The sequence below is a fragment of the Pongo abelii genome, chromosome 3 (genome assembly GCF_028885655.2).
Source record: "Pongo abelii isolate AG06213 chromosome 3, NHGRI_mPonAbe1-v2.0_pri, whole genome shotgun sequence".
In the NCBI taxonomy this organism is placed as follows: domain Eukaryota; kingdom Metazoa; phylum Chordata; class Mammalia; order Primates; family Hominidae; genus Pongo; species Pongo abelii.
In genome coordinates this window covers 94,644,487-94,669,701 of record NC_071988.2, presented here as the reverse complement: position 1 = coordinate 94,669,701, position 25,215 = coordinate 94,644,487, and the positions used below count along the sequence as shown (strand labels likewise).

At 36.2% G+C, this 25,215-nt stretch overlaps 1 protein-coding gene across 1 annotated transcript; it reads right to left on the bottom strand.

The window, feature by feature from the left end:
* Positions 1-1,563: 1,563 nt before the first annotated feature.
* Positions 1,564-23,763, bottom strand: AFM (afamin). Its single transcript, XM_002814855.5, has 15 exons — positions 23,645-23,763; positions 21,515-21,563; positions 21,114-21,246; positions 19,517-19,728; positions 18,499-18,631; positions 17,790-17,887; positions 16,868-16,997; positions 13,511-13,725; positions 10,172-10,304; positions 7,849-7,946; positions 6,358-6,490; positions 5,360-5,583; positions 3,656-3,788; positions 2,464-2,528; positions 1,564-1,686 (listed from the first exon to the last, which is right to left on the bottom strand). The coding sequence occupies exons 1-14, from the start codon at positions 23,730-23,732 to the stop codon at positions 2,508-2,510; spliced, it is 1,800 nt and encodes a 599-aa protein (XP_002814901.3). The 5' UTR covers positions 23,733-23,763; the 3' UTR covers positions 1,564-1,686; positions 2,464-2,507.
* Between the last annotated feature and the right edge of the window lie 1,452 nt (positions 23,764-25,215).

Sequence of the window (25,215 nt, the reverse complement as noted above, 5' to 3'; positions counted from 1 at the left end):
TCCTACACAAAGAAATTGATGTCATAGAGTGTAAGGAACTTATCTGGGGCTGTACAGTAAATTAACGGCAGTGGGGATATGAAGCACCCGCTGCCATCCTTTTCTCACTCTGCACCTTCAGCTTACAGTGAATGCCTGGACCCTGCACGTATGACATTGAAACGTGATTGCATGTTTACTGTCCCTCTCCCTTGCTCAGCAAGAAACAGGAAGCAATTCTGTCTCACATTTGTATCCACAATGTCTGACACACAATAGAATGCTAATAAATATTTGTTGAATAAATCAATGAGAATCCCAAAGACTATGCTCTAAACACTCCACCAAAAGAACTCTATGAATATCCTCATGTATTATCTATTAAATGGCCAACATCTTCAAATTTAAACATTGGTATACAAAAATCTTCAAAGTTTAGAGAACCACCAGGAAAGCCAGGCTGTGAGTCCATAACCAGTCTTCATTTCCTGAGTTACTTCTCCTTTGATATCAATATCAAGCATTTATATCACTAACATTACATGAATTTTGGCTTGGAATGGAGGGAGAGAACCACCACTGTCATTGTTGCCTTGTACAATCTTCCACCTCTCTGAATAACAGATTTTGTAAGGCATGAAACATGGCCATACCTAAGAGGTAGTGTATGCAATGGTTAACAATATTGTTCCACAAAGCTGGAGGCATCACACTACCCAACTTCAAACTTCAAACCAAATACCGTGGGAGCTAAACATTGGGTACACATGGACATAAAGACAGGAACGATAGATACTGGGGACTACTACAGAGGGGTGGGAGGGAGAGGGGTGTGGGTTGAAAAAGTAACTATTGGGTACTATGCTCACTACTTGGGTGATGAGATCCATACACCAAACCACAGCATCATGCAATATACACATGTAACAAACCTGTACATGAACCCCCTATATCTAAAATAAAAGTTGAAATTATAAAATATATAATATATATAAAATTCTGGATGTATATATTATATATTATATATTTTATAATATGTTATAGTAATGTAATATATTATATAGTATTATATATAATATATTATATATTATTACATAATATATAATATATATGTTATATACATTTATTTGTAGTTCCAGAATTAGAGAACATAAATTCAAACCCTGGTTCTGCCAATTACCAGTGATATCACATTGAACACATTAGTTTACCTCCCCAAGCCTTAGATTTCCTGTTTGTAAAATGTAAATGAAAATAATACCTACCCATAGAGTTATTAGATTAAATGAAATAATGCATGAAAACTAGCTAGAACAATGTTTGGTACATTGAAAACATTCAATGTCATCTACTAGTAGTAGCAGTAGTTGTAGAAGTAAAGTTTCATGCCCAAAATTCTCAGTTTTCTTTCCAGTAGTGGCAAGGACATCTTAGAGCACTGTGCCTATGCAGTTGCTATTCAGACTTCCATCTTTAATGGATAGGGAATGGTGCAGCCATGTGAGCAAAAGATGCTGATGGAATGAATGAATCGTGATTGCTTAATTTTGTGATTAGGTTGATTTATGACATCAGTCTGAAAAATAACTTTACAAAATGTTGTGTTTATTGCTTGCTGCAATATATTATTTCAGGTGACAGTCACAGAAAAATCCTTTTATTTTGTTCTCAGGACATGCGATTCATCACCACACAGATAGGAAGCCTGTAAGTTGGTTATCCCTGGAAAGAAAAAATAGTATTTCATGCATCAAAAAAACATGAAATGTTGAAACTTGGGTGATAGAAAGTCGAGTATTTGAAAAAACTATTAGTGGTAACCGTGTTTTGCCCCTTGTAGATCCCAACCTACCTTCTGTTGAGGTCCAGGTCTCTCTTCACTGACACTGTATATAACTCCTATATCTATGCAACATTTTGTTGCTAAGGTTTGTGTTTCAGGTCTTACATAAGCCACAAAGGGGAGGGCATCTTTATATATCTTTTTGAAATCACAAACATATCACTTTTTGTTCATGTAAATGCTGTAGCAATACCCTTGGTTTGTATGTGAATCATATCTCAGTAAAGCAATATTCTTAAAAGATTATTGGAAAGGGTCACTGAGGCCTGTCTGCCCACCTCAGTCCCCAGGGAGTTACCCCTCTTCTTTCTGTCAACATTCAGAGGTTCCATCATCTCTCCTTTGTGGTCCAGACAGCTGAATACATGAGTAGGAAGGCAGAGGACTTAAGCACCTCTTGGCTATCTAGAAAACTGATTGAACAGCAGGAGAAGGGCTAGCACAAATGCAGCATTGCCATCCCATAAGGAGTGGCTGATACCCAGAAAAACAGAGGAACAATATCGGGGTCTGTTAGCTACATGTGCATTTCTGGTTCCTGTAGGATGAACCAGAAATAGACAATGAAGCATGAGGGAGAAAAGGCAGGGAGATCAAATAAGCCACAAATACATTTGACATTTGAATGAGGCAGAGGGTATTACCTTTGGTGCTTTTTTTCTTAACATATCTCCAGCAGCTGGCTTCAGTTGCCAATTTTTGGACTCTAAGGTGACGGATGGAAATAAAAACACATAGGAAGAAAAATGTAAGACACTAGTTTAAATTTAGATAAGCATGTTTTCCTGAATTTTGAAGAAAATTAAATCATTCCCACACTGTATAGGGAAACAGTAAACATTCTTTCTTCTAGTGAAGAAATAGACACCGAAAGGCTCTTTACAACTGCCAATAAATTCATCCTTTCCTTCACATGGCCCTAATGTACACGATCACTCAGATAAATGCTAGATATTGATTAATATCCTCTACTTAAAATTAGGTATATTTTTTAAAAACTAGTAATATGTACCCCCAAAAAATTTCCACAAACTGTCACTCAGAAAAGTAGATGGCTCACAACCAGAATGAATCATGTGTGTGAGTTTGTCTGCCTGTGAGTTTACATGAATTGTGAGTTTGGAGTGGAGTGAGTGTTCCTAGAAAAGAAACAGTGAGAAATAAAGTTGGAAAACAGTGAACAGGCATTTCCATGGAGCCATCCACTGGGGCTAACATTCATGGGTTGCTGAGGTTCAAACCAGAGCAAATGGCTACAGACTACCTTCACTGGAGCGAGGGCAAGCAAGGGACATTTCTCCCTTTTCTCCCTGACTACCCTTACCCTCCACTCCCTCTTTATTCTCAACTGCGGGATGTTAGCACAAGGCCTGGGAAAGTGAGACAGCCATTCCTGAAAGACTTCACTTTCTAATACCCTTCCTGCTCTGCTGCATTTGGAGCTGTTTATGATTTCCTTTGCAAGTCGCTTTGACTCTGTCTTATTAAGATAGTGAGTGGTTCAAAACCAAAAAATAAGAACCAAAGGTGTAATTCGGGGATAATTATTACCATCCTCATTTAAAGATAGTTAACTGCCATTCAGTTTAAGTTGCATGACTTACAAGACGGCTGGGGTTACAACCCAGGTCTTCTGATAGCTTTTTCTGCACTAAGGAGGCACTGCTCAAAGTGTATTTCAGAGATGTCTACATATTAGTTGTGTAGCAATTGTGCTCTCAAATGTAGTCCTGGTAGACACTGCAGAGAGGAAGCAGGGTCCTACAGGGTTCTGTTTTATTTTATTTGACCAGGAAAACCAGTTGAATTTCAGTAGAAAAGAAATAAAACTACCTCTTCATTAAAGCAGACTTCAGGACTCTCTGCTTTGCAGCACTTATCCACTGCATTTGCGAAATTTGTAAACAAAGACTGCAGCTCCTCATCTGTGAGTTCATGCTTCAGCTTCACTAAGTTGACAAGAAACCTGTGGCCAAAAGATGTCAAATAAAATTAATTAACACTTTCTTTCTGAAGCATTTCTATTCCAAAATGCTTGTTACAGAAACACGTCTTGAGTCTCAGCTTGGGTGTGGGTAAAGAGTTGAAATATCCCACTTTGAATTGGTCTTCTGAAACTTTCCTATTAAATCTAGAGAATGGTTTCCACAGTAACATTCTTTGAAGGGTTTTGTCACACACAAAATTATACAAAAAGTATTAACAAGGAGGAAGAGGGGGATGAAGAGAAGTTGGCCAAGGAGTACAAAAACACAATTAGATAGCAGTAATAAGTTCTAGTATTCAGTAGTATAGTAGGAAAATTACAGTTAACAGTAATTTATTGTATATTTCAAAATAGCTAGAAGAGAAGAATTGTAATGTTCCCAATACAAAGAAAAGATAAATGTTTTAGATGATGGACATTCCAATTACCCTGACTTGATCATTACACGTTTATGCAGTTATCAAAATATCACATGTACCCCCAAAATATGTACAACTATTATATGTCAATTAAAAATGATGCCAAAGGAGCAATTAAAAAAATAAGCTATCACAATTAAGTGTGACAACAGCCATAGACAATAATGATTTCCTTATTTTCTAGTGACTTCTAGAATTCCAGTATTCTAGTAACTTATAGAATTCCAAACTTCAGGGGGCAACCCATTGATGTCTTAAAAGTACATTTTAGAGTACATTTTTAGAGTTATTATTTTAAGTAATAAAATTTTCATGCACCAAAGTAAAGAGGAAAATGTAATAAGTCCCGTATGCCCATCCTTAGATCTAAGAATTAACAAAAATTTGCATTTTCTCGCTTTCATTTTTAAAATGAAAACAGGATAGTTAAAAAGAATAAAATAGACCAGACTAGAATAGGATGGACTGGAAAATACAAGGGTGTATTGCACTGTGAATCTATGAATATTGCACATAGTAAGAGTAAGTATTATTCTATTTAAAAATGAAAACATACATTAAGCCTTTATTATGCCAAGTATTATGGTATACATGAATACATCTGATCTTTCCAGAAAATTCATGTCCAAAACAACCTCCATTTCCTCATATTTGGTAGCTGAATGTTGTCTCCACTACACATTAGGCAGACTCTGTCTAAATCCAAAAAACTAGGTCTAATTTCCTGGCATTTTAAAGCATTTGTTGAGAAAATGAAAGTAAACTTCCTGGCCCTTTAGGCCTCTCCTTTGTAAACACTAAATGATATTCTCTGGGCATTCTCTCAAGGAAGTGAAATTCATTATCGGCCTGCCTATGAGCCTTTTTGCTGGCTGCTGTAAACTTTCTAAAGGTGATGTTAGACCTGGACATTCCAAGTCTCTTTCAAATTAAAAGACAAGCTAGATATAAACAATGGCAAAAAAAAAACAATATGCACTTGTATTTTTCCGAATAGAAGAGACTGGACAATTTGGTGGAAGGAACAGGATTGTGATATCAAAAACACATATCCACTAGATAAACCTTCTCACTAATACATGGTGTGTCTTCAAACCAAAGAAAGAGAAGAATGGAAGAGATTGTTTGTACCTGTCTGTCTTCCTCTGAAGCTCCTCATTCTGAGATTGACACATGTCTGCGTGAAAGGTAAATAAATCTTGAGAGAAAGGTGGAGGCACATATGTTTTATCAGCTTTCAAACTCTCAAAGCAGGGCCTTCTGAAGGCAAATTTTGTTTTACAACAGTGGTCCGCAGCAGGGTTGATAGTTCGATTTTCATTTACTCCACATAACTCTCCAAAAACTAAATCTGCCTGTACCAACGAGAGTTGCAACTGAGATATGATCTTAAAACTTGAATGGAATTTCTAACAATATGGTTAGATGAATACTTAGATCTTTCTAAGATCACTGTTAACCTCACTCATAAAACACATGCACTCATGACATATCACTATATACAAATAAAACTAGAAGCTGGGGTCCTAAATGGCATTATGACCAAAATCCAAGCCATAAGAATTTAGATGCCTACAAATTAATTTCTTGGTGGCATATAAACAAACTTTCAATTGCAAACAGACAGATGCAAAAAGCTGACTGAAAGGGGTGATCAAACACTGTGGTACTAGGGTTTCTTCCCCTCCCGGAATCTCCCTAAAGGTACTCTCCACCCCAGCCCTAAAGAGATGTATTCAATGCCTGATTGCTGGATGAAGCAATTGGGCCAAGAGGAAGAATCTGTAACCTTACTTAAAATTATAAAGTTTCCTGTATCATTTTGAAACAATATTATGATTCTTAAATCATTTGTCCTAACAAATCCCTTCTAATATAATGAAGAAATAAGAAAGATAATTTGAAGTACTCTCCAAAAATATTTAAGACATTCTGTTTTACTTCTTAGGGTTTTCACAAAGTGAGCCAAAAGGAAAACTTGACAATTTTTGCTTAACAATATTAAACAATATTAAACAATATTAAAACAATGAAGAAAGGAATATGAATAATCACGGTAAATCAATGAGTGCAAATATTCTTTTTTTTAAAAAAAATAAAGAATAGTCTGGTACACAGGCCATGCTCACCAAATTATCAACACAGGCAAACTCTTCACTTAATGTGCAGCAAGTAGTGAAAGCTGTCACCATTTTCTCGCCAAGAGACACCAGTTCTTCAGTGGAGAGTTGGGGAGCTATCTTCGTGAGCCTGATGAGGTAACTGAAAGAACATTTGTCTGTTTGGTTCTGAACGAAAGCAGATACCCATTTTCCCTTGAATTACTGCTGAAGCCCAGACCCTTCAAGGCTAAGGACAACCAGTATAGGTGCAACATGAACTTTAGCTCTCTTATAAAGTAGAGAAATATGTCTTTATTTCCTGTTTTCCTGCACCCTGCTTCCTATATCTATTTTAGCTTCCTTTCTAATTTCACGGTTGTCTCAGAAGCTCTTAGATTTGCCTACCTGCGTTATCTTTGAGTATAGGAGCTCTTTGACAGCAAATACATTGGCTAGTATCTAAAATCCTGCTTAAAATAATTTGCATCATTAGAAAATATTTTAAAGAAAGAATTTAATCAATATATGTTGGATAATCTGAGATGAAAAAAACTAAGATTTTTAATGAACTAAGTTTGAATTGTCAGCTAACAGCCAAATTGCAGAAATAGTAAAGTCAGATATTTTTAAACTGTGTTTTATTTTGATTTAAAGATGCTTAGTTTCAATAAATAATACATTAGCATGAGGCCAGGTGCAGTGGCTCACACCAGTAATCCCAGCAAAGGCCAAAGGGTTGGATTGCTTGAGCTCAGAAGTTCAAGACCAGCCTGTGCAACATGGCAAAACGCCGTCTCTACCAAAAAATACAAACATCAGCCAGGGATGGTGGCTCACGTCTGTAGCCCTAGCTACTTGAGAGGCTGACATGGGAGGATCACTTGAGCCTGTGAGGCAGAGATTGCAGTGAGCTGAGATCACACCACTGCACTCCAGCCTGGGTGACAGAGAGACCCTGTCTCAAAAATATATAGTAATAATAATAATAACAATAATAATAATGATAATAAAATACATTGGCATAATAATTGAAAAAAACCCAAACTGCATATTATTCACAAATGCTCACAAGAGCACTAAAAAGCTAAATATTAAAGTGTTAAGCACATCCTGAGTTATTTCTATAAACTGAGGTAAGGTAGCCTTAAGGCAAGGCAAGGCAAACTATCTCTTCCCCAAAGAAACTGTAATGACCTGAAATATGCAGTGTCCCACTTTGAAATGGGTGAGAATCCAGGGATTCTAGATTGGCAGTGAGAAAGCCAATGTCAAACAGAAACCAAAGCATTAGAGAATCAATGTCTCCAGAATCCTGTATTTCTTTTATTTTTAGCTTCATTTCTGATAAAAGATTAATGTGACAGTTCAATAGGCGTTCTTGACTTTTGAAAAAAATTCTTCCAAGAGTTTATGAATCAGCCATAACTGAAAAACTTGACAGCTAACTTTTTTACACTTCGAGGGATTATGTATTCAATTCTAGTGGCAAGTGTTAGCCCACTTGTGCAAACAACCTACTGGTATTTCAAACCATCCTTCCCCAAATTCTGGAAATGTTTACATTCTTGTTGTACCATCTTGAGGCTTTTCTCAGTTGTCTCATTGAATTTGTCTTCCTGAAAATAAGAATAATCATGGTTACAAGTATTTTATCTAAAATTTAACCATAAGCTTTACATCAATGTGTAGAATAGCATTTCTTATTTCTACGGTATTTTCAAACTCTCATTATTACACTAAATTCAGGGCACTTTTTACAAGCATGTGCAAGAACTTAATTTTTTTAATTATGTATATAAAAATATATTTCTTGCTAAATATAAAAGTCCAAATTTTTTATTATCATCTTGTACATATTTCAGAGCCTTCCAAATTACAAAATAGAATTTAAATTGTATGTTGAAAATAATAACATTCAGTTGTCACTTTGAAGTGGCAAGAGCAGTTGTTATCTCCATTTTTAAGTAAAGGCAACTGGCCTTGTGAAATTAAGTGACTTACCCAGAATGCCCCAGCTAGTAAGTGTTGTTACAGAACATTTTAAATCATGTTGCTCTTTTTGATTTTTTCATTGTTTAGATTTGTAACTTAAAACCTCCAACAGTTTTCTTCAAATATTTGATGGACTATCTCTCACGTGGCATAAAATTGGACATCTTCTGAGTGGCCACCAGAGAGAGAACTAAACACCAGTGGATGGCTATTGTGGAGCAAATTGTATCTCCATGAAAAGAGAGAATTTTCTAGCGCTATGATTAATTTAAGGATCAGAAACAGACTACCTCATTAGGGACAATTACAGAGCAGGGATCCAAGTCTTATTCCATTGCTCAAATTTGAATGGGTATAAACTGGTGTTTGTGGCAAGTGAAAAAAAATATTTTGATAAAGCAAAAGTAGCACATATCAAAGGAATGAGAAATAAATCAAAAAACATCAAATTATTAATTTCTCTAATATGTATTCAGAAATACATATGAATTTATATGAAAAACACTAATTTCAACAGGAAAATGGGTAGTAAACATGAACAGATTTTTCACAGAAAATGTGTAAATAGCTAAAATCGTATGGAAAAAATTTAACGTAAATTAAAAGTCAAATAAAGGTTTTTTAAAAACACAAACACTGTTATTTACATATAAATCTAGCAAAGTTAATTTCCATGTGCAATGTTGGTAAAAGCGACATTGAAATGAGCATTTCCAAGCACTGTTGTGGGGCTAGACACCAGCAACAACTTTCTAGACAGTAATTCAACAATTTGTGTCAAATGTTTTTTTAAAGTTCATATATTTTGATCCAATAATTTTCCCTCTGATAATCCATCTTAAGAAAAAAGTCATAAATATTAATAAAGATAAATGGAAGGAGACGTTCATCTCAGGGTCACTTACAAAATGAAAAACACCCTAAGTAAACATCCAAAATGTCAAACACACAGTAGGAAATCAGTTAAATAAATTAAATAATTATGATGGGATACCATCATTTAAAAACAAGTTTATTTTGACGTCTGTTTAATGATGTAAAAAGTTTTCTATACTAGACACAAGAAGAGTCAAGGACTAGCTTCCCTAGAGGGAACACAGCCCTTCTGACACCTGATATTAGCCCCATGAGACTCATTTCAGGCTTCTGGCCTCTTGTGAGACAATAAATTTTTGTTGGTTTAAGCCGCTCACTTTGTGGCAATAGCAGGAAACCAAGGAAGCACAATTTATAACAACAACAACAAAAAAGTTTTCTATGATACCAAATAAAAAAACAGGTCCAAACATTTTCTAGGAATTATGCAAATCTTATTTTTTAAAATACACGTATATATACGTATATGTACTGAAGAGTTGAACACAAATGTGAATTATAGCTATTTCCCAGTGGAAGAATCAGAAAAGGGTTTTTTTGTAACCTTTGGTGCTTTCCTAATAATCAACAACAATCAATCATTATTTTTGAAATCATAAAGAATCCAATATGGCTTAATAAAATACAGAATATTTTCCTAGTCATCTACAACAATCATTACTTTTGAAATCATGTAATATCCAATACGGCTTAATAAAATACAGAATACATAAAGAAAAACGTAAATTTAAAATGTTTAATGGGAAGACTTTTTTGAATTAACACATTGGATTAGTAGTCCAAAACATTATGCATCAGCCAAACTGATGACATTGGCCTTCCCAATAATCTTCTTAGGCTGAATCTACAGTAGACTCAGATTAGCCAATCACATTTTCTACCCCCTAGACTGCAGCAAAACTCTGATATCAATTTTTAAGTGTTTTATAGTTGTTCTTTTTTGATTTTCTGAACCTACAACGATGGAACCTACCGCATAACGGTAACAACCTGGAGGGTTTTCTGTGTTGCAGCAATTTCTCAGGAGATCTTTGTATATTTGAACAATTCTTAAAAGCTCTGGTATAGACAGGTCTGGATGTCTCCTTGAGTATTCAAAAGTAAACCTGCAATGTGTAAATTTTGTATATTAGAAATTAGAGAAAGAGCAAAAAACCCAATTCCACTATTTTGTAATCCAGTCAGATCTAATACTGACTCCGCTTTCAAAAGCTAACTTTCTCCTCTGGCTTGGTCACAGAGTAATTTAAGAGGACATTTTGGCTATAGAAGATCATTTTACAAAAGTTCTCTTCCATGGTACATTTTAGATTAACAATATTTTTTATTTGAGAAGAGAGAATTCATAGAATTATTTGGAACTAATTATTGGAATGATTTAATCCATAAAACATTGGAAATAATAAATATACCTAAAAAAATACATATTGCATATAATTATGTTTGAAAATGCATTCAGATTTCCAACTTGAGATGCTGGGAATATGGCTTCCTTCCCACCCACAATGTGGTCTTCGTGAGAGACAAGGCGCAAGCTTTGCCCGTTACTTCATCCTGTCACTTGCCAACTATGGGAGTGTTTACCCCTTCAGCTCCAAATCACTTGCAGTGGCTTCTAAATCCTTTGTCAAGGACTTCAAGAGCATAGGTGGGTGTGATTTGGAAAGAAAGAGAGAGGAACAAGGCTAACAGTCATTAAGCCCTTAGTAGGTGCCAGACACTGGATCAAACTTTGGGCATAACAGATATAGACGTGCTTCCTGGACTTTATAAACACTTTCTTATTTCACTTCCCTTAGTCCCCAAAATACGTACTGTTTTACAACTGAGGAAACTAAATCACAGACTGGTTAAGCACCTTCCTATCAATGGAAGATGTGAAATTTGACCCTAAGTCCCCTGGGATGTTTACTCCATTCTTTTTTTTTACCAAGCTAACTCTTTTCTCAAGACAGAGATGTCATCTCGAAGTACCTCAGCTGGGCTATTTACAGTCTTCATAAAAAAAGAATCTCATCTATTCATTCACAGTAAGTTCAGATCTTCCACGTTTTGTGAGCGCAATACCTCACAAGCTTTTCATGACCAGGTAACTCTTTTCATCCCCTCCCCACTCCTATTTTTTCAGGATTTGACCTTCTTGATTAATCTTGGTTTTTCTGAAACCATCTCTCCAGCTTCCCATTTGCTTTTTCAATTCCATTTGTGAGATATATTCCCATATCCCATGGCAGTGGTGCTTAACGTTCAGAGAATCAGAGCTCCTCTTAATATCTGATGTAAGCCATGGACTTCTTCTCTGGGAGTGAGGGGGGGAACACACACACACACACACACCTAAAAACATGTCTCAAAATACTGCGAAGAAAAATCCCTGGAAGCTTACTCTAGGCTGGAGAAGCCACTGAGGACTTGCCTAAAATGTTCACATCCAGAAAGACTCTACCTTAAAACACTGAGCACTCTGACTTGGTGTGCTCACTGTTACTCTATCATTTCTCCCCATGTTTCAAACACTTTTTATGTTGTAATAGTGACGATAATAAAAATGGCTTTTATCTATCAAACACATATGTCAGGTACAATCTATCATTTTGTTTAATTGAACTTGATTTAATATCCACAACCGTTAGAAGCCGTAGAGGACAGTAGTTATAAGACCAGGAGTTTGGAGCCACACTGCTTGCATTTGAATCCTGGCCACACCACATGTGTGACTTTGGGTAAGTTACTTAACCTCTTTGTTCCTGTTTTATTATCTGAAAAATAAAGATTATAAAAGTATACTAACTTCAGAGGGTTGTTTTTAAAATTTGGTTGGTTAGTAGATGAGAGGCACTTAAAATTTAGTAAGTATTCAATAAACATTAGCTGTTGTTATGTCCTAGATTTCAAGCCAGATTCCCTTCCAGAGCTACAGGTTCACATATAAAATTATCTTCTGATAGTCCCAATTAGTTATTCTACTGGTACCTCAAAGTCAATGTGCTCATACTTAAACATATTATCTTTCTCACAAAACCTGCTACTTTTTCACATTGAATGGGAAAACTACCTACGCAGTTATCCAACCCCCAAACTGGGATTTCCTTCAGATGAAGTGTCTAAAAACTGAAAGTGAATTTGTCCTTCCTCATTCTTCCATTAAAACCATTCAGTGGCATCCCATTACTTAGCATGCCTGCATGATCTGGCCCCACCTACCTCTCACCATGCTGGTCTCTCGCTGCAGATGCCCTACTCACAGCCATATACACAACAAACCATTATAAACTTCAATTCATGCTCTACCTTCTCTATCTAGATTACCAAAATTTCTTCAAGTACCACTTCCCTATTAAGCCTTTCCAGGGTCGCTATATACAACTGACCATTTCTTCTTCTGTTTCCCTGCATTACCTAGAACAGGATGCTATTAGAAATAAAAGAACATTTTTTGCACTTATTTATTTATGTTTGTCTCTTCTCACTTTATACTCTCTATAGATGAAGGCTTCCTGGAGATTAAAAAAACAAACAACAACAAAAAAAAACAGTAAAGTCCCTGGATTATATTACATTACTAATAAACTTTAAATTAATAAATATTCTTTTTTTTTTTTTTCTTTTTGAGACAGTCTCACTCTGTCGCCCAGGCTGGAGTGCAATGCATGATCTCAGCTCACGGCAACCTCTGCCTCCCAGGTTCAAGCAATTCTCTGCCTCAGCCTCCTGATTAGCTGGGATTACAGATGAATGAGTATTCTTATATAAATTTTATATATGACAAAAAAAAAAGCACAGAAAGGTTAGCTTGTCCCAGAAACTCAACCAGAACTCAAATATAGTCCCTGTGGCCCAAGTTCACTAGTCTTCCCCTTAACAGTTGTAGATGGCATGGCATAGCAGTTAAGCCTGCAACTTGTTAGGCCAGGCTTCCTGGAGTCAAATTCTTACTCTGTCAATTTTAGCTGTGAATCTGAACAATTCACTTCATTGTATCTCAGCTTGCTCATCTGAAAAATTGGGAGAAATTGTACTTATTTTGTATGATTGCTGTAAGAATTAAAATAGTTTATCTGTATAAAGTATATAGTCCCATGCCTGGCACATATTAAGTGCTCAATAAATGCTAGCCATTATTTTAATAATACAGTTGTTTTTTTCTTAAAATTATGTGAAAACTACACTCTATAGCTGTGATTAAAAAAAAATTATATGATGCCTAGTGAAATAAACAGTACCATGTCCTTCCACCTAAATTAGCAACAAAAGTCAAATCTTATAAGTTTCTTTCTGTTTGCCTTATAAATTCAATAAAGAGTTATATTACTTCGCAAAGAAGGTGTCTGGGTCAGCATCTCGTTCTTGACACACATTTTCACTGTCAGTAAATTTTGCTTCTCTTAGAGATAAATCCTTTGGTCTATCATCTTTGTTTGAGTTAATTATGCACTGGCCACGCTCTGGTATTTTCTTTTCACAGCACTCTTTGATTTTGCTGGAGATAGAATCTTGTTTTGAACAAATATGGTTCATAACCTTGCTCTGTACCAAATAAGAATGAGAGATTATTTTACTTTCAGGCTGGGTTTTCTTCCATTATGGAATGATGGCATGCAAAACCAGTCATGATCACAGCATCTGGAATCACTTCATCAATTAATTTGCTAGATAATATTTGTTTGAATTAAATTTTGGATTTACTTAATGCACATGAAGTTTTACATTAAAACTTCTCAGGATTTAAGATGATATAATTATTTAAAAATAGGCTGTACTATAGATTCACATCCATTATTAAGCATTATTCTTTCAAATAACCCTCCTACACTGATATGTTTACATCTTATATTCTAAATGTTGTTTCTTTTCCATAAGAGTCCACTTGTGTTTTCAGTGGAGGCCACCAAAGACATGTTACTATAATATCTATAATCCTGGTCTTCTCTTGTGGCTGAGCACATGGCAAAATCAAAGTAAATATTTGATAAATGAATGAAAGAATGACAAGTGAGTGAACTACAGCAACTACCAGATGACGATTCATCAAATATAAGAAGCTATTCCACTCATCGTATCATATTCTAATGGATATCATTTTCTAATGGATATCATTCATTTGAAGCTGTTCAGGTTAGCAAATACTGCTCAAATAGACAACTTTACTCTGTCCCCATCCCTACCTTTTGCCACAGTTCTAACCTCTACATAAGAGTTGGGAATTAGAGAGAGGGTGGGGTTATCTTATTTACACACTAGTTGAATAATTTTTAAAAACTGATCTGGGCCCTTCCAGACTCTAGAATGAGACTGTACATTATTTCTGCTCTCCGTTCCAGCCCCACTTGAATTATGTTGAGTTACAGCAACACACTAGACTATTTCAAGCCTTTATGACTTTACTCAAGCTATTTCCACTGACTGGAATCTTCTGGTGAACATGGAGGATAAGGAATAAGATGAAGCTCAGGACTGAGGTAAAAAATAAAATGGGGATCGGCACCATGTTTCCAACAAAACACATAGAACCAGGAAGCCAATCTTCAAAAAGACATTTACATCTCATGTAATGCCATCATTGTTCTAGGCAGAGCATCTCTTATCCTCTGGGAAGTTACTTCTATTTTCAGTTAACTGTAATTCAATTCCTCTTATTTCTCCAGAAAGACATTAAAAAGAAGGAAATTTGAGACATAATCCCTTAACCTAAGCCTCAAATTTCACAGAAAATCTATAATTATATCCTAATTCAATACCTTAGATTTCACATTATAAAACCTACATCAGTCAGGAGATCGAGACCATCCTGGCTAACACAGTGAAACCCCGTCTCTACTAAAAATACAAAAAACCATTAGCGGGGCGTGGTGGCAGACACCTGTAGTCCCAGCTACTCAGGAGGCTGAGGCAGGAGAATGGCATGAACCCAGGAGGCGGAGCTTGCAGTGAGCCGAGATCGTGTCACTGCACTCCAGCCTGGGCGACAGAGCCAGACTCCGTCTCAAAAAACAAACAAAAAAACAAAATCCTACATCACCACGAACAATCAAGCAATACAAAAATGAATCGCAAAGGAGACTGCTTTAACTTGGGTACAGTTAGGAGCAAAAATAATTATTGGGAACATCTGTTGTCCATTGTTTGAAATAAACATTTCTCAATACCCTAAAATTCAAGTTATTTAATTGACATGCTATCTTCACTGTAAGCCTAAAAGTCGAATCTTTCTTTCTTTCTCTTTCTTTCTTTCTTTCTTTTTGAAATAAGGTTTCATTCTGTTGCTGAGGGTGTTGGGATTATAGCTCACTGTACTGTATCCTCGAACTCCTGACTCAAGCAAGCCTCCCTCCTTAGCTTCCTGAGTCCTGAGTAGCTGCAATTACAGGTGCAAGCTCTCATACTCAGTTTTTTTTTTAATAAAATTATATTACCTTTGAATGCATGAGCAATTCTTTTTCACTTTAAGTTCCAGGATACATGTGCAGATGTGCAGAATGTACAGGCTTGTTACATAGGTATACATGTGCCATGGTGATTTGCTGCACCTGTCAACTTGTCACCTAGGTTTTAAGCCCTGCATGCATGAGCTACTTTGATGCTCTCCTTTCAGCACCCAATCTCAACCCAACAGGCCCTGGCGTGTGTTGTTCCCCTCCCTGTGTCCATGTGTTCTCATTGTTCAACTCCCACTTATGAGTGAGAACAGAATGCATGAACAATTCAAACTATGCCAACAATATTCGTACCAATACTTTTCCTTGGAAAATCACTTTAAAGGTTTCTAGAGGCTGGGAATTGGGGAGATGTTGGTTAAAGGACACAAAATTTCATTAGGACAGAAGGAATACATTCAAGAGATCTCTTGTACATCATAGTGATTCAATGATGAATTCATACCACTATATTGAGTACTTTAAAATTGCTAAGATTTGGAGTATTCTCGCCACAAAAAAATAAGTATGTGAGGTAATGCATATCTTAAATAGTTTGATTTAGACATTCCATAATGTGTGTGCATGTATACATTAATATATATGCATATATAACATGTTATATATACACATACATATATATCATGTTGTATACCATGAGAATATACAATTTTTAATTGTCAGTTAAAGGCCAGAAAGGAAAAGGAATGTGGAAAGAAATGAAAGGGAAAAGGGAGGGGACAGGAAAAGGGAAGGGAGAAGGTAAGGAAAAAGGAGCCGAAAGAGAAAGGGAAAAGAAAAGTTAAATTAATGTATCCACTTATTTGGAAGGACTATACCTGAATAGCGGAATGAAGCACAGGGAAATCAGCTCTTAAAAACATAATGTTAACAAGTCATTCCTTGAAATTTACTATTTGTTTCTAACCTCTCTAAAAGAGGATTTATAATGTAAGAGAAAACTTCAATCTGTACTAAATGAACTTTGAAAAAATTGAAATTCCTGAAGTTTTACATCAAGACATTTAGCCATATAATATACAATCTGTTGAGTAATCTTTAAAAATTCCAAGTATAAAAAATCCCAAAGGTTTATTTATAAAAACGTTTATATTTCATTTTATGCTTTCATTCAAAAGTTAAATCACGTTCTGATTTCATTGTGGCAAAGTAACCACATATCAGGGCAACTTGAGAATAAAAAAATGATAGTTGCCAAAGATCACTATTTTAACTTGGTTTTAGAGAATATTTACCGTGTCACGGATGCACTGCACAACATCCCCTTCACAGCATCCATCATAGTTGGAAGAAACGTCTTCTACAAGAGAAATAAGCTCCTTAAATTCAATCTTGGGGAATTTTTGACTGAGTACCGCAATATATCTGGAAAGAGAATTGATAAACCACAAAAATAATTTGAACAGCAAGTATAACAAGTGGGAGTAATTTGCTAATATGATATGAATAGCTACAAAAAGTATTGCCACCATTGTTGTTGTTTTTATAGAAGTCTTTATCAAATAGTTGGTGCACAGCCTACATGATCACTTTGAAAATCTTAGGGTGATATTTTAAGAACCCCAAAGTCCTGGATGTGAGCAAAAAAAAACAAAACTGAGAGGTATGCTTTCTTCCATAATTATTATAGCAAGACATGCTGTGTAAGGCCACCACTTCCTATTGTAAGCTCGTGGCAGGCGTAGATAATTCATGATAGAACCCTTTCCTTCTGATCTACTTGAAATCTCAAAATTTTTCTCAAGACATTGCCTTAGCACCCATTATTAATTGATTAGGGTCAGTACTAGAGATAAAATTTATCTTTGCAAGGCTGTCTCCTCATTGTTAAAGTCAAAGACCAATGGATGAATTATTTCTAAAGCACTTGTGGGTTTTAAAACCCTGGTTTGAAACTCCCAGACCAGTTCAGATTCCCAATTAACCTAAATATGTCTCAGACACAGCCACCATTCTCTTTTGGGTCTCCCCACCTCCCAAAACTTCTCTCATCTCAACCTAATGTCCTGGTCCTGAGCTACCTAAGTAGGCTCAGACTCACCCCAAAGCCCCTGGGTACTAGGAAGAATATAAATAAAAAGTCATCAACCATTTAACAAAAATGGGACACAGACAAGGAAATGCAAGCAGAGTCAAGATATATAGTATAAAACTCACATAAAGTGTACAACTTTGGTTCCAAATTTCAAAAGTGCCCCACAGACATGTTTTTGATAAGAAGAAAATGCTTTTAAATATTGTGTTACAGGTATTGCCTGAAGAAGAAAGAGAAAATTCTTTTGAAACAATAGCAAAATCTCACTATTCTCTTATTTTTAAGTAGCAATTCATTCAAACTATTACAAAATTTGTTCAGAGACAGAAAATCTACAGGATTTTTATTTCAGTAAACACACATATTAAAAGAAATATGCACTTATGGCACATCACAAAGGTAGGACCAGTCTTGCCGATGATTGAATTGCACTTGGTAAAAAGGTGCATAAGTGCTCCCTTGGTGGGGCAGCATGATATGAGCTTGGCCATCTCTACTGAGATTATTCCATGTTATTTGTAGTCAAAAGACTACAAATTGTCAAAGATAAAAGATAAAATGTCATCTTTCACTCACCAGGGCTTCCTTCCAATTTACAAAGAAAACAAAGCCAGGAGAGAGACCCTGAAAATGACTGACTGTCTTTCAAGAGTCTCAGGTAAAGAGAATATTTAGATCAGCACCTGGTGACCAATGGTTTGAAAATCACTGAATGTGACAAGAGAACATCATATATGGTAAGCAAGCCTTTTGCTATAATATAAGTCAGGGTCTGGATCTGTGGTATTGAGTGATTTCTTATCCTCTTCATGGAACAAATGCTATACCCACCCTTGTTTGAAAGCAGTTGACTTTGTTTTGTTCTTCACAACATGATTTGGCCACCTCCTCAAAATGAGCAGCAACAGTTAGAAGTGTAGGGGCGAAGACAAACGGGTTCCTTCTGGCAACTTCATATAAAAAGCTATAAAAAAAATGAAAGAGAGAAGAAGGGCAAGAGAAGAAACAGGAAGCAATGAATGTAGACAAGAGAAGGGAAGGGAAGGGAGGGTAAGATAGGAAGGAAAAGAAAAAACAGAAAGAGACAAGAAGAGCAAATTGTAAAACAAGGTAAAAGGAAGAAAGGTTTCCAGATATAGAAGACTTCAATATAAGGCAGCATTATCCAGTTCCCGATAAGAGTCCTTTGAAGTCCTTATCATTGAAGTTGCTAACTCCAAAGTAGGAATGATGATTGCAATTCTAATCCCAAACACTGAACTGTGGCTATTCTCCTTCCATCCACATGCTTCCAGCAGGTCAGCAGTTCTCTCTTCCATGGTCAAAGAACAGCTATCTCTACACATTCCATCTGAGATTCAGGGGTCCTGTTTACTTTTTTTCAGATAAACTTGTGATTTAGATTTAGATTTCAAGGAGCATACCAACCTTCCAGAAAAAGTCTCTGTTTCTGAATGACAGCACTATATTAAAAACAGATGTTTTGCTAAACATCCCGTAATTGAATGCCTGCCTGAGGTGAAAACAGCAACTTCCCCTTGGGAAGAGTATATTATTTCCTCTACTGTGCATCCTACCAATTTAACACCATGCACACACCTCTGCTCTAGGACTTACCAATTAGAAGATAAAATTCATTAATATAAGGGTCTTGTAAGCAGGGTCCATATCTTGATCATAGTTATATCCTGAACACTGAGCGCAGTATCTGACACACAGTATGTTTTGAATGAATGAAACAATCAATCAATAAATTAATGAACCCAGCCATATTTATTTGAGATAGGTATTAGATTCAGCCTAAGACTAATTCTTCAACTGGATAATTTTTTACTAAGATTAAACTTACTGATTTAAAAGGGATTCTCTGTTACTTTCATAAGCCTGGCATTTCTCTTCAGGATCCAGGGTAGGGAAAGGAGGCAGAAATCCCACATCAGCTTTCTTGTTATAGAAGAAACAGAGTCTTCTTTGAGAATCAACCTTACTGCAGCAGTGTGAGAAATTATGCTTTTGTGACAGCCCCTCCATAGCACATATTTTGTCCTGTAAAACATTATTCTATACAACAGAGAAGAAAAGGACAATTTTTAGTCATGGTAAAGTAAAGCTTCTGTACTCACTGAGAAAAAACAATGAATAATTTTCCCACCATTACCAACAGAGCTCCTTCTCTTTCTCCTTCTCCTCTCCTTCCCCTTCCCCTTCCCCTTCCCTTCCCCCCCTCCTCCTTCTCTTCCTCCTCCTCCTCCCCTTCTTCTTCTTCTTCTTCTCCTTTTTCTTCTTCCTCTTCTTCTTCTTCTTCTTCTTCTTCTTCTTCTTCCTCCTCCTCTTCTTCTTCTTCTTCTTCCACTTCTCCTTCTCCTTCTCCTTCTCCTTCTTGTTTTCTGCTTCTTCTTTGGAATGGAATCTTGACATGTCGTGCAGGCTAGATTTGAACTCCTGGGCTCAAGTGATCTTCCAGCCAAAGTGTCCTAAATAGCTGGGAGAACAGGTGTGCCAAATCAAAGCATTTTTACCCAAACCCTTGACAATCATCCTGCACTTTCAGAATCTTTGTTCCTCTGTCTTGTCACAAGACACTTTCACCTCTTACTCTTCCCTTGCTGCCTATATTTCCCTTCCACCAGGCTTTTCTACTCACCTCCCAAGGTGATGACATGCTGGTATGTTAATGTATTGGTAGAGTGTTTAGAAGTAGTGTTTAGTAGTAGTTTTTTGGAGATGCAGATAGTGATTCTACTTGGAGGAGGCCCAGAAAAGGGATGTCACAATAGAATACATATTGAGAGAGGCAGCTAAGGAGGTACCTCTGTAATCTCATGTGCATTTTCAAGCTATGGCTTCCTCCTCTGCCTGAACATATAGGGCATACTGTATACATACTGCAAATACACAGCAAGCTCCTTCTGTTTATCAAAATACAGAATTAGTATCTTTCCCAAAGAAAGTACCTTGTTCTAAATACCAAAATTAAGCAAACTGAAAATGCTGTGCACAGAATATCTTTCATTTCGTACTTTCAAGCCAGAAATTATCTCAGTGTTGGGAAAAAATCTTGTGTGTTTAAGAAACACAAGCAATTGGCTGGGCACAGTGGCTTATGCCTGCAATCCCAACACTTTGGGAGGCCGAGGTGGGAGGATCACTTGGGGTCGGGAGTTTGAGACCAGCCTGGTCAACATGGCAAAACCTCATCTCTACTAAAAATACAAAAAAATTAGCTGGGCGTGGTGGTGCATGCCTGTGATCCCAGCTACTTGGGAGGCTGAGGCATGAGAATTGCCTGAACCCAGGAAGTGGAGGTTGCAGTGAGCCAAGATTGCCACTACACTCCAGCCTGGGTGACAGAGTGAGACTCTGTTTCAAAAAAAAAAAAAAAAAAAAAAGAAGAAGGAAAGAAAGAGAGAAGAAAAAAGGAAAAGAAACACAAGCAATTTACTTACAGGTAATTTTGAACACTCTGGGAGCGTCTTGTCAGCCATACATCTGTCTTTGTATTCTACCATGTCTTTCACCAGCTTTTCCATTTCTTCAAAGGTTGCTTCCTGAACATACTGAGCAAATGCAATAATGGTGCTGCAACAGTTCACATGGGGTATACAAAAATCAGTTGCAGAATTTCCATTTATGGCCAAGAAAAAGTCACAGGAACATCCTGACTAGCCTCAGGAAATTATCTATTGTAATGGCTATAAATTTTACAACTTCTTTGCCTGAATTTTATAATTAAAGTTGTCTTCCTGGATATGGTTTCTATTTAGTTAAATTACTTTTGAGAAGCATTAACATTTCTAGAATATATCATTTTAAAAATCATCATCAAAAAGTATTTAGCACAACTCACATGTATTCAATATTCTCTTCTATAAATTTTTGAGTACTATTGAAGTTCTCTGAAAAGCAAGAATATTTAGGTTATTACATAGCATGGTTTTCTAACATTTTTCAAACAAATAACTATACATGGCATTTAAGTGTATAAAATACAAAATAGACCACTGATGACAGGAGATAATTTTGCATATTTAACAAGAAACAAATAAGTCATGTGAACAAAATAGGAAATCTTAATCATTGTTGATTATGTGTTCAAGAAATATTTACCAAATTGAATTGACCTAAATAAATCTTAATCTGACTAGACTTTAAATTTGCCATTGATGGCTCCCCAGATAGAAATGTCAAATACATTACCATGCTAAATGTCTATCATTTATGACTAGAGAAGTGATATGAAGATTAACTAATGGCTGATTCAATGCCATAACAGAGCCTGATGAGAGATGCTGTAGCATGCTGGTGGTCAGCATAGTTTATAGCACTACTCAGTCATAGCTATTTAGGTCATCTCCAGATCCACCTAAAATCATGGATTCCCTCCCAATGAGCATATACTAATTGGAGCACATTTATGTTTGTTCACATCAACTACGTTTATTTTTTGCAAAGTGTTGTGCTGGACCCTGTGAAGCAATCAACAATGACTAAAATATCTCCCTTTCACAACAGGTTCCTAAGCTGCTCTCTAATGGAAGTTACTCATGCATGTGACAATAATCTAATTTAGAATGGGATTAAGTTGGCAATGCATTATGAATCCTGGGTGAGAAAGAAAGAAAAAAAAGGATTATAGGAGGAGTGAGATATGAGTTGAGCATGAGTAAATGTAAGAGATTCAGCTAACAGAAAAATGAAAAACCCTGTCTGTCTGTGTGGAGAGAGAATGATGTGAGTAAAAGCATTAAGGTAAGAAATCTTGAGAAGTATTTAGGGAAAGTCTATCTATTTTGATGAGAAAGTGGGTCACAAAGAGGAATAATGGTACCTAGGATAGAAAGAACCTGGGTCCAGATTATAGGAGTCTTGTATATAAAGCTGAGGAGTGTGGGCTTCATTTGGAAGACATGGAGAGCCCTGGAAAATGTTTATATAGGATAGTAATCTGATCATTTCTATACACTAAGAAATACGAGTCAGGTAGTGGTGTATCTAATGTCATGGGACTTTCCACAGTGCCTGACAAATAGAAAAAGATAGAAAGAACTATTGTCAAATAAATGGGCAAAAGAAGGGTGGATGGGACAAAGTAAGAAGGCAATAGGAGACTTTGCAACTGTCACTCTGAGAAATCAGCAAGTTGTAAATTTTGGTAGGAGTAATGGAAATGAAAAGGAAAATATAGATACAAAAGATATTAAAGAGGCAAAAAATCAAGATTTTGAAACAGGTTGTTACAAAGGAAAAGAAGCAGGAAAACTCAAAAATGATCAGTCTTCACTAGCTGGTATTGTAGGGGCATGTCAAATTGAGTAAGACACGTAAGACACGATCCATGCCTTCAAGGCCACTGCCATGCTTAGGGCACATTTGTTCAACTCAAAGAAAGGAGCTCCTTCTAGGCCAAAAGGATTAGAAAAAGACACCTCGTCTAGACATATGAGGTTCAAAATATTTCCCCTTTGGATGGAAGAAATAAAAAAAGTCATCCCTTCCTCCAGACTGAGATGGCCTTGGCCAGGCTCAGGAGAGATGTTCAAACTGTACAGTTGAAGGAGGAACTAGGTTCTGCATTCCATAAAGATATAGTTGGAAAATATGTTGGACAATCAAAGGTTCCAGAAAAATCCCAGTTAACATCTATCATTCCACTGTTACCATAAACTATACACATATGCAAGAAATACCAATATTAAAATCCAAATGTATCTCCTAGCAACACTTTCTGTCCTGTCATAGACTGCTGATTATTTTTCAGATGTGACAACTCTTTCTTCATATAGACTTGGTAATATAAAAATTACCATCAAAATAAAAATTCTGAAAAGGTTAGTTTTGGATAACTGGTTAGTCTATGTAAATTAGTGAGAGGGTGAAAAAAGCAAGTAAAGAATTAACTTGAAAGAAAACAAAATTTTAAAAACAGAAATTATCCTAACTGGTCATGCTTTAGCTGATATACAAGTAAATTTCTTACCTACATCCTGAGGTTGTGTGGGCAGGGTTAGGGATTCAGTCAAAAAAAACAAGAAAAAAATAAAACCTGTAAGTTTTAATTGTTTCATCTTTCTAGAAACCACATTTACAAAAGAAAGTAATGTTGCTGAGGAAAATCAAGTTTTTATATCATTCTTTCACATTACCAGTAAAAAAGTAACCTATTTAATCTATTTCTGAAATACTGAGTATTTGATTTTTTTGATCAGTCTGCAGAATTCTTGCTAAATATTAACCAGAAAAAAAAATTACCTTTGTGTTTCACTGGAAAAAATCTACTGAGTTGGAACAAAAGTCCACAGGCTAAGTATGCACAATACCTAATCAAATAGACAACCAAAAAAAACTTAAAATACTGCAAATGTTAAAGGAATAAAGGGCCAGAACAGATATAATCCAGCAATCTCTCTTATGCATATATATCCAAAGGAAGTGAGATCAGTATCTCAAAGATATAAATATGTACGCCTACTATGTACTCACAAAAATTAAAAATAAAAAATTAAGAAGATATACCTGCACTTCCATGTTTATTACCTCATTATTCACAATAGCCAAAATATGAAAACAACCTGTCAGTCAACATATAAAAAACTAACTAAATAAATAAATCTCACACGCACACACACATACACACAATGGAATACTATTTAATCTTTAAAAAGAAGGAAATTCTGCCATATGAGAATATGTGAATGAACCTGGAGAACATCATGTTAAGTGAAATAAATCAGACACAGAAAGAAAAGCGCTGCATAATCCTACTTATATGTGGAATCTAAAAAATCAAACTAGAAACAGAGCATAAAATGGTGGTTATCAAGGGCAGGAGGTAGAGGAAATGGGGAGATGCTTGTCAAATGGTGCAAAGTTTCAGTTATGTAGAATGAGTAAGTTCAAATGCATCACATGGACTACAGCTAATAATACTGTATTGTATGCTTAGAATTTGCTAAGAGACTAGTTCTTAAGAATTCACACTGTCTTAAAAGAAAAAAAATAGATAACTGACTAGGCATGGTGGCTCACACCTGTAATGCTAGCACTTTGGGAAGCCGAGACAGGTGGATCTCTTGAGGCCAGGAGGTCAAGACCAACCTGTGCCAACATGGCAAAACCCTGTCTCTACAAAACCCTGTCTCTACAAAAATTAGCTGGGAGTGGTGGCATGCGCCTGTAATCCCAGCTACTCAGGTGACTGAGGCACGAGAATGACTTAAACCTGGGAGGCAGAGGTTGCAGTGAGCCGAGATCGCGCACTGCACTCCAGCCTGGGGGACAGAGCAAGACTATGTCTCAAAAATAAATAAATAAATAAAATACGTCAAGAGATGGATATGTTGATTAGCTGTAGTACTCAAGTCACTATGTATATGTATTCAAAACATCATGTTGCACTCTTTAAATATATATTTTTTATTACATTTTTTTTTTGAGACAGAGTTTCACTCTGTCACCCAGGCTGGGGTGCAGTGGCATGATCGTGGCTCACTGCAACGTCTGCCTCCCGGGTCCAAGCGATTCTCCTACTTCAGCTTCCTGAGTAGCTGG

Excerpts from the sequence above, each read along its gene's own strand:
- AFM (XM_002814855.5), bottom strand. The coding sequence starts at position 23,732 with ATGAAACAATTAAAACTTACAGGTTTTATTTTTTTCTTGTTTTTTTTG. Across the intron at positions 5,584-6,357 it reads TTGCCTGTGTTGATAATTTG|GCAGATTTAGTTTTTGGAGA; the intron begins GTGAGCATGGCC and ends TCGTTGGTACAG. Across the intron at positions 3,789-5,359 it reads CTTCAGAGGAAGACAGACAG|GTTTCTTGTCAACTTAGTGA; the intron begins GTACAAACAATC and ends TTTTGGCCACAG.